Genomic DNA, 14,574 nt, shown 5'->3' with positions numbered 1-14,574 from the left:
AAATATTTGCAAATTATGCAACTGAGAAAAGGTTCACATCCAGAATCTATGAACAGCTAAAAAAATTCAACAAAACAAACAATCCCATGAATAAATGGGCAAAAGACTTAAAAATGAGTTTCTCAAGAGAGAAAATTCCAATGGCCAACACATTTTTGAAAAATGCTCAGGATCACTAGCAACAGGAAAATACAAATCAAAACCACAATCTCACCTCACTCCAGTTAGAATGGTTTGAGTACTGAAATAAACAAATGACAATTGCTGCAGAGGATGTGGGGAAAAGGTACCCTGATTGATGCTTGGTGGGAATGTTAACTGGTGTAACCACTGTGGAAAACAGTATGTAGAAACATCAGAAAGCTGAATATAGACATACCATATGATCCAGACATCCCTCTCTGGGAATTTACTCAAACCAAAGAAATCAGCATCTGAAATAGTTATTGGTAACCCCACATTCATTGCAACACAACTCACAATAGCAGAGATACAGAGTCAACCCAAATATTTATCAGCTGTGGAGCGTATAAAGAAATTATGGTGTATATACACTATGGAGTACTACTTAACTGTAAAAAAATGTGAAATCCTGTCTTTTACAACAAGATGGTTGCAATTAGAACCTATTATAATTAGTGAAATAAACCAACCTCAAAAAGACAAATACCATATGTTTCTTCTGATCCAATGTAACTAATAGAATAGTTGAAATATGATGTATTGGAGTGAAACAGACATTTTGAGGTCTGAGGACTGTTTATAGCCCTGCCTCTTCCATTGAGTAACAGTATTTCTTTACTTCTGTTCTGTATTGTTTCTCTCTCTCCATACTACATGTTGAATGCCTTTACCTAGAGCAGGGTTAACTATATGATCATTAAGTATACTGGAAATAGATTATGGTAAAATTAAGACGTGGTATCTCAGATGCAGGGGCAGGAAGGATTGTACTGTGGGGGGAGGGAGAATGCAGGGAATCCTACTATAGTTCTCAATATGTACAATATGAAATATATGAAACTTGCTTAACAAATAAAATTAAACATAAATAAAAAAGTAGAAATAGGAAAAGCACAGAAGCTGGAAAAAGCAGCAGTCTAGAAGACATACACAAAGTAAAGTTTGGGATTCTGCTGGCTTCAGAGACTCATGACTACAAGAGACTCACTCCCTACCCTAGGCAAAATACTCATTATCCAAAGCTAAGAATAGAGCATTATGGCTCGTAAATGAGTGAGGTGATGTGACTGTGATCATAACACTGTTCTGTACCAGAATAATGTAGGGGAAAAATCATAGGCAGACAACACAACATCTGCATCAAGTAACTTTGTAAATGAGAATGGCACCTTAAGTAAATATTATAGGCAATATTTATTAACACTCACATGTGAAAGCAGAGCTCATTCCCACTGTCCTACTCACAGTAGGGAAGCTAAAAATGCAGGTTGTATGACACAAAGGAAGATGATTTTGAAGAACATATAGCAGATCTTCATACCTTGTTACTTCCTCCTGTGAAAACCCTAAAATCTGTTGAAGTTTGATTTGCAAAAACATTTTTTTCACATCCATGTATACAGTGCATTCTTTGCAAAATTCAGTAATTTTTGCTGAAGATTGCCTTTGAGTAAATCGATTTTCCACTTCCATTGCATGTGTAGAGATTTTCCTCTGTAAGTTCTCTGATAATAACAGCTGGCCTATGGTAGAAAATTTTCATCTATATCCATGTATCTTTTCTCCTGTGATTTCTCTCATGTGTGCTGAAGACTTCTGTCAAAGTAATTGTTCACAAAGATTCCATTATCATGATTTTCTTCTTTGTGTGAATTCTGTCATGTATGCTGACATGTATTCCTGGAAAATATGTCCTTTTTATATTTAGTCAATTTAAAATGTTTCCTTCTGTGTGAATTTTATGACTACTGAGCCTTGAATTCTGGAAAAATGTTTCTACACATCCTTTGCATTTATAAGATTTTTTTTTCCCTGTGAGCATGCTCTAATGAAAAATTAGTTGGGACTTCTGGCAAAATGCTTTTCCACACATATTACATTCATAAGGTTTCTCTCTTCTGTGAATTCTGATAGTTAATGAGGGCAGACCTGTGGCAAAATGATTTTCAACACGTTACAATCATGGTTTCTCCTTTGTATGATTTCTCTTACAGCTAATGAGGGCAGTCCTGAGGCAAAAGGGTTTTCCACAATTATTGCATTCATGAGATTTCTCCCTTGTGTGAATTTTCTGATGTATAATGATACTTGACTTCCAACGAAAGGCTTTTCCACATATATTTCACTTATAAGGTTTCTCTGCTGTGTGAATTATCTGATGTTTATTGAGGACTGAACTCTGGGAAAAGGCTTTTCCACACTCATTACATTTGTAAGGTTTCTCCCCTGTGTGAGTTCTCTGATGCATAATGAGATGTGACTTCCGATAAAAGGCTTTTCCACATTCATTGCACTCATAAGGTTTCTCCCCTGTGTGAATTTTCTGATGTGTACTAAGTTGTGAATTCTGGCAAAATGCTCTCCCACATATCTTACATTCATAAGGTTTCTCTCCTGTGTGGATTCTCTGGTGTTTAACGAGATATGACTTCTGATAAAAGGCTTTTCCACACTCACTACATTCATGAAGATTTTCCATTGTGGCAATGCTCTGGTCTTTAGTGATGTCTGACTTCTGGTAGATGCTTTTCCCACATTCAATGCACTCAATGAGATTTTCCCCTATGTGAGTTCTGTGGTGGATAGTAAGGCAGGATTTACAGCTGAAAGACTTCCCACAGTGCTTACATATATGGACAGTTTTCCCCATATGTGTTCTCTGATACATTGTAAGATCTGATTTGTAATTCAGAGATTCATCATACTCAAAAGATCCATGGAGATTCTCTCCTGCTTTTTGATATTTACTGAGATAGACATTTTTATGGAAATTTTTACTTTCAACCAGAGTTTTGTTTCCTGAAATGACAGTTGATTTATTAGAGGTGTGTTCCACACAAATCCTCTCACATTCAAAGGATAGTCTCTTCCTGTTATAGCATTTCCCTTGGCCACTGTGTTCAAAAGCCTGCTGTATATTCTGAATCTGGTGATGTTGACTAAGATGTTCCAAGTATTGGAGTGAGTTCCCAGTGACATTAGGTCCATGAGGTTTCTCTCCAGCTGGTATTTCATCAGGTCCCCTAGAGAGTAGAACATTCAATAAGTCATATACTTCAGGTTTCTTTCCTAAACTATTTTCCTTTTATATAATCAGGTTACAAATATGTCCTGAGGTTAAATTAAATCTTTTCTTTTTTTTTTCTGAATTCAACTCTGTTGGGAGTTGAGATACTTTTGTAATTACAACTTGCCTCAAATTTACTTCTTCACTTTTCTGGTTGGTTTTGATAAGGTCATCCTTTCTGTTAGCAACTGCAATGAGAAAAAAGTAACCAAATTCATGAACCATATCAAACTGTTTCTTTTGGAATGCTTGTTGAAAAGCAAGTTTATTGTTATCTTAGTTGCATGAATTTAACATCAGTAGAAGTTATTCATTTATGATCATTTGGTGGTTTTTACAATAGTTTTCCCAATATTCAAAAATATTCTTAACTACCTTAAATATTTTTTAAGTTGGGCAAGTGGGTCAAGCCACTGCTTGAGATGGCTGCTTCCCATAACTGTGCTAGTTTGAGCCTCAGCTACTCTGTTTCCAATATAGTTTGCTGATCATATATCCTTGTAGGCAGTGAATAATGCTTCAAGTGCTTGCAACTCTGCCACTCACTTGAAATATCTGAATATACACTTGAAAAGTCTAGATATCATTGCAGACATTTTGCTTCAGACTGGTCTACTACTAATGGTTCAGGAAATTTGGCAGCAGATCAAAGAATGGAAGATATTACTCTCTCCTGCTCTCACTGACATTCTTTCAAGTGGATGAAAATAACTAAAATAATTTAATTTGTATATTTTCAGATTTATTGGGGCTAGCATTGTGGCGCAACAGGTAAAAACACCACCTGCTATGTCAGTTCAAGGCCATGCTACCCCAGTTACAATCCAGCTCTCTGTTACTGTGTCTGGGAAATCAGTGGAATATAGTACAAGTGCTTGGGTCCCTGAACTCTTAGCTTCACCCTGGCTATTGCAACTATTTGAGGAGTGCACCAGTAGAGGACATGATTCTATCTCTTCCTCTGTGTAACTCTGACTTTGAAAATTCAAACTTTGAAAAGCAGTTAAAGAGAGAGAATAGGAGAGAGAGAGAGATCGATCTTCCATCTGCTGGTTCACTTCCAGATGGCCATAACGCACATGGGCCACACCAGAAAGAAGCCAAGAGTCAGGAACTTTGGGTCTCCCACATTTGTGGCAGGGTTACAAACACATGGGCCATCTTCCACTACTTACCTAGGCACATTAGCATGTAGATGGATAGGAAGTAGAGCATCCAGGACACAAACTAGCCTCCAAAGGGGATGCCAACATTGCAGGTGGTATCTTTACCCACTACGCTGCAAGAATATTCTGATAAATAACCATTTTTGAAGGTGGAAAAGCATTTCATAAAAATGTCCACTCACTTTCTAAATGGAATAGTATGTTGAATACTTTCCAGTGGACATTACTTTTCCCTATTATTTTTCTTCTATACACTGCTGTTTGATAATTTGAAGTTTTGAATGTTTTTGATTTCTGTATTGGAGGATTTCTTGTCAACTCCTTTCAAAGAAAAGCTGAGTCCCTTATACATTTATCTCTTTTCCATTTTAGAATTATATTTTAAAAAAAGAGAGGGTTATTATGGCACAGCACAAGCTACTTTCTGCAATACCAGCATCCCATATTTGCAATGCTAGTTTGAGAACTAGCTGCTTTGCTTCTGATCCAGCTCCATGCTAATGGACCTGGGAAAGGAATGGAAAATGACTCAAACACTTGGTCCCCTGCCATGCATGTATCAGACCCAGATGGAGTTTAAGGCTCCTGGCTTCAGCCTAGTACAGCCCTGGCCAATATGGCCATTTGAGGAGTGAACCAGCAGAATGAAGATCTTCCTCTGTCTCTCTTTCATTCTGCCTTCAAAAAATAAAGTATATCTTTTTAGAAAGAAAAAGAAAGAGGAATTCTAAGTTCAAACTCTCCTCCCAAACAAACATGAGCTGCTCAATAAAATTCACAGGTACACTTGTCCTTAGATGTCAATCTCCTGGTGATCATAGGACCACCAATTTTCATGTTCCTATGTAAGGTCATGCTTAGTATCATGATTTCTGATGTCACAATACAAAGGCTCTTTTTTTATTTACTTATGGGTCAGAGAATGAGAGAATGAGAGCCAGAAAGAATAAGGAAAGAGCCATTTCACCTTTTAAATATTTGCAAAACCTATTATTTTCTTATTTATTTGACAGAGACAATGAGAGAGCTCCCATTCACTCGTTTCATCCACAAATTTGAGCAATAACAAGGCCTGTGTCTGTTCAAAGCCAGAAGTGGAAATTCAATTTCAGCAAGTAGTAAAACATTGTCTATGAGCTGGCCAATTAATAAGCACTGAAAGAATGAATAAATAATTGAATAAATGTCACAGAACAGGCTTTGAAGGTAGGAAGAAAGAAAAGTTAGAATTCAGGGGATGTATCAAACTGAGAAAACAGCTTTATACAAGCCAGAAAACACTTGCATTTTGGTTAATCTAAGAAAATATTCAGCAAGAGCAGGAAAGCAGCTAGATGGATATACGCAAGGCAGCCTTACTTGGAGGCTGTAGAATGCCTTTGTTGCATGTATGATACCAGCTGGCAGAAATTCTGGGATTTAGGAAAAGTTAGTGAGTAATGCTGCAGTCAGCATTTGCTGAGCTTTCTGTCCCAGTCACCCTGACCAACATGTGCTCATTTACTTGAAAGGCTCTGGTTCAGGGGTTTTTCCACCATCCATGGTTCTGCTCCTTGTTCCAACTTGAAGATCACCTCAGGCTTGTTTATGCAGTGCCCTTTTAATAGGAAATCATGTTTGACTTTGTGAAACCACTAACTTTGGGTTTTGAGGGACAACAGCTTGGGCCCAGAAGCAGTGCCAGAAAAAGGCCAAGTTGAATTGCTTTCTAGAGGGAAGAATTTTTCACGGCCTGAAATCCTATACCAACCAGATATGAAACCTTATAAATTGTTGAATTCTCATAATTCTACCTTGGTACAAGCTGGTTTTTACTTACCTAAGGACAGTAGGATGCTATAGATTTCTAGCATCACATCCCTGTATAGGGTCCTCTGAGAATGATTCATGTTCTGCCATTCCTCCTTGGTGAAGTCCACAGCCAGGTCTTCAAATGACACCAACACCTGTAACAGCACATTCATCTTCAACATATCAGTCCTGGATCACTAATCATAAAGACTGGAAGTGGATTTTTCTGAGTGTCTTATTTGCTACTTATATATAACAGTTTCCTCTGTAATCTATATGGCAACAGAGAGCAAAATCACAATGAAACTACCCTACCCTTAAATAAATTTTAAAATTCCAAAATCACAATAGAGTTTCCCTTAATATTCTAGAACTGGGGTTTCTTCTAATGATTCTGAAAGCTGTTCACATGGTAATCAGTAAACATAAGTATAAATGCAAAACAAAACTAGCATGCCAGATGAACTAAAAAAGACACATGCTCAAGATTGACCAAGGTGAAAAGAAAATTCCTTTAAAATAGATTTGGGGAGGGAGCAATGTTTTGTCTCAATGGGTTAAGTTGCTTCCTGTGATGCTGGCATCCCTTAAGGTCAATGTTTAGAGTTATGGCTGTTATACTTCCAATCTGGCTTCCTGCTAATGTGCCTGGGAAAGGAGCAGGAGCTGTTGCAAGTATTTGGGACCCTACCACCCATGTGAGAGACACAGTTGGAGCTTAAGGTTCCTGGCTTTGGTCTGGCCAAGAGCTGGCAATTGTAGTCATTGGAGTAGTTAACCAATGGATTGAAGATCTCTCCTTAATTATGGTTCAAGTAATATAAATCCTTTTTCAAAAATTTAAAGCAATATATTTGTCTCTATTATCTGATTACTGTTCATTGAAACACCAAAGATGGTGACATCTTATGCAATAATGTGTTTATGTTAAGATGCAACAAGAATAGTGGTAAATAGCAAAGAACACAGGCCAGGTACTGGGGAAAAAAAAAAACTCCACTACATTTAGGTGAGTGGTCCTGGGCTATGATGAGATGAAGACAGTGAAAGTGTTTAAGGAGGGCCTGGCACTATGATGTAGTAGGTCAAGCATCTGCTGTTAGCACTGACACTCTGTATGGGTGCCGGGTGGAGTCCTGGATGCTCCATTTCTTTTCCAGCTCTCTGGTGTTGGCCTGGGAAAGCAGTAGAGGATGGTCCAAGTGCTTGGGCCCCTGCACCCATGTGGAAGACCCAGAAGAAGCTTCTAGTTCCTCATTTCTATATTGACCCAGCTCCAGCCATTGTAACCATTTAGGGAGTGAACCAGTGGATAGAAAACCTGTCTCCTCATCTCTCCCTCTCTCTGTAACTCTACCTCTCAAATAAATAAATCTTTTTAAAAAATTGTCCAAGGAACTGATAATTAATATTTATATACTTGACCCAATAAAATTTTATGTGCTACTTTTGTAAACTTGTTTATAAAGTATGTTCATAAGCATCATAATGTATCCTGCAACAATTAGAATAATTATTATTTTTACATGAAAATGAGTACTCACTCCCTCAGGCACAGGGTGCTTCAATAGAATGTGGTAGTTACTTAAAGATATTTGCATTCTAAAGTGCAAAGAAGACTCCACTGGAGGCAAATGGGGAAGGACTAAATGGCTATTTAGAGGGGAAGAGACCAAAGAGAGACATTGTCAGAGGCCAGGTGGAAAATATCACTGCAGTCATTTGAGGAATGCAGCAGAATGAAGCTGGGAGTTATGTGAACAGTCTAATCTGGGACATTGCAGCTTGGAAAGCCAGTAGTGGGGCACGGCCCACTCACCTCCAGGGATGTAGCAAGTTCAAGGAAATTTTTTACTCAAATGTTCTATTCTCTTCCTCTTTCTGGGTCAGGTGGTGATCACATGATATCTGGTCAAGATCTGCATGTAGAGAATGCTGTTTTTAGTTAAGCAGAGGCTTGTCCTGGTGTCACCAAGGGTATCTGGCAGAAATAGGGCCAGCATCATGGTTCACTTGGTTAATCCTCTGCCTGCAGTGCTGGCATCCCATATGGGCACTGGGTTCTAGTCCCAGTTGTTCCTCTTCCAGTCCAGCTCTCTTTTGTGGCCCAGGAAGGCAGTGGTGGATGGCGCAAGTGCTTGGGCACCTGCACCTGCATGGGAGACCAGGAAGAAGCACCTGGCTCCTGGCTTTGGATCAGCACAGCACCGGCCATAGCAGCCATTTGGGGGGGTGAACCAATGGAAGGAATACCTTTCTCTCTGTCTCTCTCTCTCTCACTGTCTGTAACTTTACCTGTCAAATAATTTAAAACAAAAAGGGCAAAAATAAAAGCCACAGGGCAAGACAGAGAGAAGTTCCTGCTCCTTGCTTGGAGAGAGTCCTGCTGGCCCCTACTTTTCTATAATCTTTTATTTTCCTTTCATTGCACACCATCACCTCTTCAACCTGCATATTTGCTGCATGGTTCACAGCAAGGGGCACCTGAACAGGGACCTGATGAGGAAGGATCACCTCAAACAAATGAAAATGGAAAGTTTAATGGAGAAGAAGGCTGCCCAAACATCCAGTCATGACCATAACTTTTTGTGAATGGAGTTTATCTTTACCCAGAGTAATGGGGTAGGATTTAAAGATCAAGACTAAACAATATTGTAAAGTTTTAAAACAATTCTTGAAAGGGAGAGGAATCATTGTATCAGAAAAAGTTGTACAGGAATTTTAGTCAACAGTAATATTATATATTCCTAGATTTCCAAAGCATGAAACTAGATATCCAAGGGAAAATGTTGGGGATATGTTTAAAAAGGAATAGAATTCACTTCTGATTTTTTTATGCAGTGGATGAAATGTGAAATCCAATGAATTAAAGAAATCCATATATAACTTGGAAGAAAAACATATCTGTGAAATAGAGATTTAGAAGAGAAACCAAAGAAAATATTATAACTAAAGAAGTTAATGTCAAATAAAAAATACAGTGGAATTCTTAACAACATACTTGTAAAGCAGAATAAAAAGTATCTGAGTGGGAAGGTAAATCTTAGGAAATGTCATGGATGAGAAAAAAGGATGAAATTGTAAGTTAAAAACTTTTTGATGGGATACTATCAAATGACCCAACATAAATAGATCTTTGGATTTTCTGAAAGTATGGAAAGAGAGATTACATTGGAAGGTGTATTCAGTGAAGTAATTATGGAAAAGTCCCCTAACCTGGAGAAAGAAAGGGACACTCATGTACAGGAAGCACACAGAACTCCTAATACACATGACCTAAAAAGATTTTCACCATGATACTTTGCAGTCAAACTTTCAACAGTAAAGCATTAATAAAAATTATAAAATGTACACAAGAGAAACATGATTACCTTCAGAAACATATCCAATTAGACACAGATGATTTCTCATCAGAAACTCTACAGGCTAGGAGAGAATGCAGAGATTGTCACCCCTGAATACTATGTCCTGCAAAGCTCTCATTTATGAATGAAGGTGATAAAAAAAAATCTCCATAACAAACAGAAATTGAAAGAATATGTCATCAGGGGCTGGTGCTGTGGCATAGTGGGTAAAACCACCATCTGCAGTTCTAGCATCCCATATGGGTGTCAGTTCAAGTCTTGGCTGTTCCATTTCTAATCCAGCTCTCTGCTATGGGCCTGAAAAAGCAGCAGAAGATGGTTCAAGTCCTTGGGCCCCGGTACCTGTGTGAGAGACCTGGAAGAAGCTCCTGGCTTCAGAATGGCTCAGCTGTAGCTGTTGAGGCCAACTGGGGAGTGAACCAGCAGATGGACAACCTCTCTCTCTGTACCTTTCCTTCTCTTTGTGTGTAACTCTCATTTAAAGACACAAAGAAGGGTACTATGCAATAATTAAGGGATCAATTTAACAGGAAGACATGGATATAATAAACATCCAATATATACACCAATGCCAGAGCACCAGGCTATTTAAAATAATTTTTAATTGACATAAAGGGAAATATGGAGTCCAATAATGGAGGACTTCAACATCTAGTTTCATCAATCGACTGATCAACTTGACAGAAAACCAACAAAGAAATATCAGAGCTAATCAACACTATGGGCCAGGGCCAGTGCTGTGGCGCAGCAGGTTAACACCCCGGCATGAAGTGCCAGCATCCCATATGGGTGCCAGTTCTAGTCCCAGCTGCTCCTCTTCCAATCCAGCTCTCTTCTGTGGCCTGGGATAGCAGTAGAAGATGGCCCAAGTCCTTGGGCCCCTACACCCAGCAGAAGCTCCTGGCTCCTGGCTTCAGATTGGCACAGCTCTGACCATTGCAGCCAATTGGGGAGTGAACCATCAGATGGAAGACTTCTCTTCCTCTGCCTCTCCTCTCTCTGTGTGTAATCCTGACTTTCAAATAAATAAATCTTAAAAAAAAAAAACCACTGTGGATCAAATGGACTGAACAGATATCTACTGAATATCTCACAGTTGCAGAATACACATTATTTTCATCACTATGTGGAACCTTCTCTAGGATAGACCATATGCTAGGCCATAAAGCAAGTCTCAGCAAACCCAAATTATTGAAATCATACCATGTGTCCTTTCTGACCACAATGAGATAAAGCTAGAGATTTAGAATGTAAGAATCTCTAGAAAATACGCAAATATATGGAGACTGAATAACACAATATTGAATGATGAACAGTGATTCACAGAAGCAATCAAATGGGAAACCAAAGAATTCCTGGAAATGAATGAAGCTGACACTACAACATGCAAAACTTATGAAATGGGGCCAGCACTGGGCTGTAGTGGGTAAAAGCTGTCGCCTGCAATGCCAGCACCCCATATGGGCACCAGTAAGAGTCCTGGCTGCTTGTTTTCTGATCCAGCTCTCTGCTGTGGCCTGGGCAAACAGTGGAAGATGATCCAAATCCTTGGTCCACTGCACCCACATTGGGGACCCAGAAGATGCTCCTGGCTTCTGGTTTCAGATCAGCACATCTCCAGCCATTGTAGGCATCTGGGGGAGTGAACTAGCAGATGGAAGACCTCTCTCTCTGCCTTTCAAATTCATAAATAAATCTTAAAAATAAAAAAGAAAACAAGAAAGCAGAACTGAGATTCAAAAACCAATGATACAAAATTGAAAATAGATCTACCACATGACCTAGCAATCCTAGCCCTGAGAATTTACCCAAATGAAATGAAATTAGCATATGAATAGTCCATGTTTACTGAAACTCAATTCACAACAACCCAGATATGGAATCAACCCAGATGTCCTCAATTGATGACTGTATTAAGAAATTGGGGTACATATACAGTATGTAATCTGACTTAGATTAAAAAAGAATGAAACCTTGTCTTTTGAAACAAACTGGATAAAACTAGAAGCCACTATAACCACTGAAATAATCCAGTCCCAGAAAGGCAAATGCCATATGTTTTTCCTGATCTGTGGTAACTAATAGAGTAAAAAAGTAGTGAAATTCACATTTTGAGATTCAATGATTGTTTACAGCCTTTGTATCTATTGTTGAAAAACAGAGCTTTTGTTCTTCTTACTACTTATTAGATTCTTAGTGTAGGGTTAATCTTCTGAGTATAAAATAAACTGAAAATAGATCATGGTAAAATCATTGTAAAAAGGTAGTTGAAAATGGACCTTAATGCAGAATGGGACTGGCCAGGGGAAAGGAAGAGGAGGAGGAGAGAGGGAGTGTGGTTGGGAGTGTGGGTGTGGTGGGAAGAATCACTATATTTCTAAAGGATACTCATGAAGTGTGAATTCCTTAAATAATAAATTTTAAAAAAGGGAAGGAGGAGGAAGTGCAGAGACATGAAAGGGAGGGTATAATGAGAAACATCACTAAACTCCTAAATCTATACATACAAAATATGCATGCTTTAAAAAGTGAGCAAAATTTAAAAGCCAAATGTATATATACTTCTTTACAATGCATCAGTAAATAACACATAAATAATAAAAATTAATAAAACAACAAATAAATACATCTAGCAAGTATTACTGTGATGTTTAAAAAACCTACAAATAATCAAGATAAGATAGTAATCTGAGTAAATACATATAGTAGAAATAGTAAATGAGGGTACAAATACTTTGCCCTTGCATTTTCAAACACTCTATGTCAATGACCATTTGAACAAAGAGTAAAATGTGTAGGGTCGTTTGTCATATGTATGAGAAAAATATACTATAAGCATAATACAGAAACTGGAAAAAAAGATAACTGAAAATAAGACACTATGAAGTTACTAGGCCATAAAGCAAGTCTCAGCAAATTCAAAAGAATTAGAATCATACCATGCAGCTTCTCAGACCATAAAAAATGAAGTTGGAAATTAGCAACTCAGGAATCCCTAGAGCATACGCAAACACATGGAGATTGAACAACATGCTCCTGAATGAACAATGGGTCATAGAAGAAATCAAAAGAGAAATCAAAAACTTTCTGGAATGAGGATAACAGCACAACATACCAAAACTTATGGGACGCAGCAAGAGCAGTGTTATGAGGAAAGTTTATATCAATAGGTGCCTACATCAAGAAATTGGAAAGGCACCAAACAGATGAGCTTTCAATTCACCTCAAGGATCTAGAAAACCTACAGCAAACCAGACCCAAATCTAGTAGGAGAAGAGAAATCATTAAAATCAGAGAAGAAATCAAAAGGATTGAATCCAAAAAAACATTACAAAAAATCAGCCAAACGAGGAGCTGGTTTTTTGAAAAAATAAACAAAATTGACACCCCATTGGCCCAACTAGCTAAAAAAAGAAGAGAAAAGACCCAAATCAATAAAATCAGAGATGAAAAAGGAAATGTAACAACAGACACCACAGAAATAAAAAGAATCATCAGAAATTACTACAAGGACTTGTATGCCAGCAAACAGGGAAACCTATTAGAAATGGATAGATTCCTGGACACATGCAATCTACCAAAATTGAACCAGGAAGACATCAAAAACCTAAACAGACCCATAACTGAGACAGAAATTGAAACAGTAATAAAGGCCCTCCCAACAAAGAAAAGCCCAGGACCAGATGGATTCACTGCTGAATTCTACCAGACATTTAAAGAAGAACTAACTCCAATTCTTCTCAAACTATTCAGAACAATCGAAGAAGAGGGAATCCTCCCAAATTCTCTCTGTGAAGCCAGCATCACCTTAATTCCTAAGCCGGAAAAAGATGCAGCACTGAAAGAGAATTACAGACCAATATCCCTGATGAACATAGAGGCAAAAATCCTCAATAAAATTCTCGCCAATAGAATGCAACAACACATCAGAAAGATCATCCACCCAGACCAAGTGGGATTTATCCCTGGTATGCAGGGATGGTTTAATGTGCGCAAGACAATCAATGTGATACACCACATTAACAGACTGCAGAAGAAAAACCATATGATTATCTCAATAGATGCCGAGAAAGCATTTGATAAAATACAACACCTGTTCATGATGAAAACTCTAAGCAAAGTGGGTTTGGAAGGAACATTCCTCAATACAATCAAAGCAATCTATGAAAAACCCACAGCCAACATCCTATTGAATGGGGAAAAGTTGGAAGCATTTCCACTGAGATCTGGTACCAGAGAGGGATGCCCACTCTCACCACTGCTATTCAATATAGTTCTGGAGGATCTAGCAGACCTATTAGGCAAGAAAAAGAAATTAAAGGGATACAAATTGGGAAGGAAGAACTCAAACTATCCCTCTTTGCAGATGACATGATTCTTTATTTAGGGGACCCAAAGAACTCTACTAAGAGACTATTGGAACTCATAGAAGAGTTTGGCAAAGTAGCAGGGTATAAAATCAATGCACAAAAATCAACAGCCTTTGTATACACAGACAATGCCATGGCTGAGGAAGAACTGCTAAGATCAATCCCATTCACAATAGCTACAAAAACAATCAAATACCTTGGAATAAACTTAACCAAAGACGTTAAAGATCTCTACGATGAAAATTACAAAACCTTAAAGAAAGACATAGAAGAGGATACCAAGAAATGGAAAAATCTTCCATGCTCATGGATTGGAAGAATCAATATCATCAAAATGTCCATTCTCCTAAAAGCAATTTATGGATTCAATGCAATACCAATCAAGATACCGAAGACCTTCTTCTCAGATCTGGAAAAATGGTGCTGAAATTTATATGGAGGCACAAGAGACCTCGAATAGCCAAAGCAATCTTGTAAAACAAAAACAAAGCCAGAGGCATCACAAATACCAGATTTCAGGACATATTACAGGGCAGTTGTAATCAAAACAGCATGGTACTGGTACAGAAGCAGATGGATAGACCAATGGAACAGAATTGAAACACCAGAAATCAACCCAAACATCTTCAGCC

The 14,574-nt window shown here is 38.2% G+C and overlaps 1 protein-coding gene across 1 annotated transcript in view; it reads right to left on the bottom strand.

Annotated features, from left to right (window-relative positions):
- Positions 1-1,659: 1,659 nt before the first annotated feature.
- LOC149119264 (uncharacterized) overlaps positions 1,660-14,574 on the bottom strand; it is a 36,957-nt gene continuing 24,042 nt past the window's right edge. Inside the window, exons 2-4 of the mRNA XM_089325054.1 lie at positions 6,236-6,362; positions 3,378-3,438; positions 1,660-3,206 (exon numbers count right to left, since the gene is read on the bottom strand). Of these exons, the coding sequence (XP_089181180.1) occupies positions 2,306-3,206; positions 3,378-3,438; positions 6,236-6,362 (1,089 nt within the window). The 3' untranslated portion in view covers positions 1,660-2,305. The remainder of the gene's footprint in view (positions 3,207-3,377; positions 3,439-6,235; positions 6,363-14,574) is intronic.

This window comes from Oryctolagus cuniculus, chromosome Y (genome assembly GCF_051225735.1).
Source record: "Oryctolagus cuniculus isolate XC-2025 breed Fujian yellow rabbit chromosome Y, ASM5122573v1, whole genome shotgun sequence".
Taxonomy (NCBI): Eukaryota; Metazoa; Chordata; class Mammalia; order Lagomorpha; family Leporidae; genus Oryctolagus; species Oryctolagus cuniculus.
This window is presented reverse-complemented; position numbering and strand designations above follow the sequence as displayed.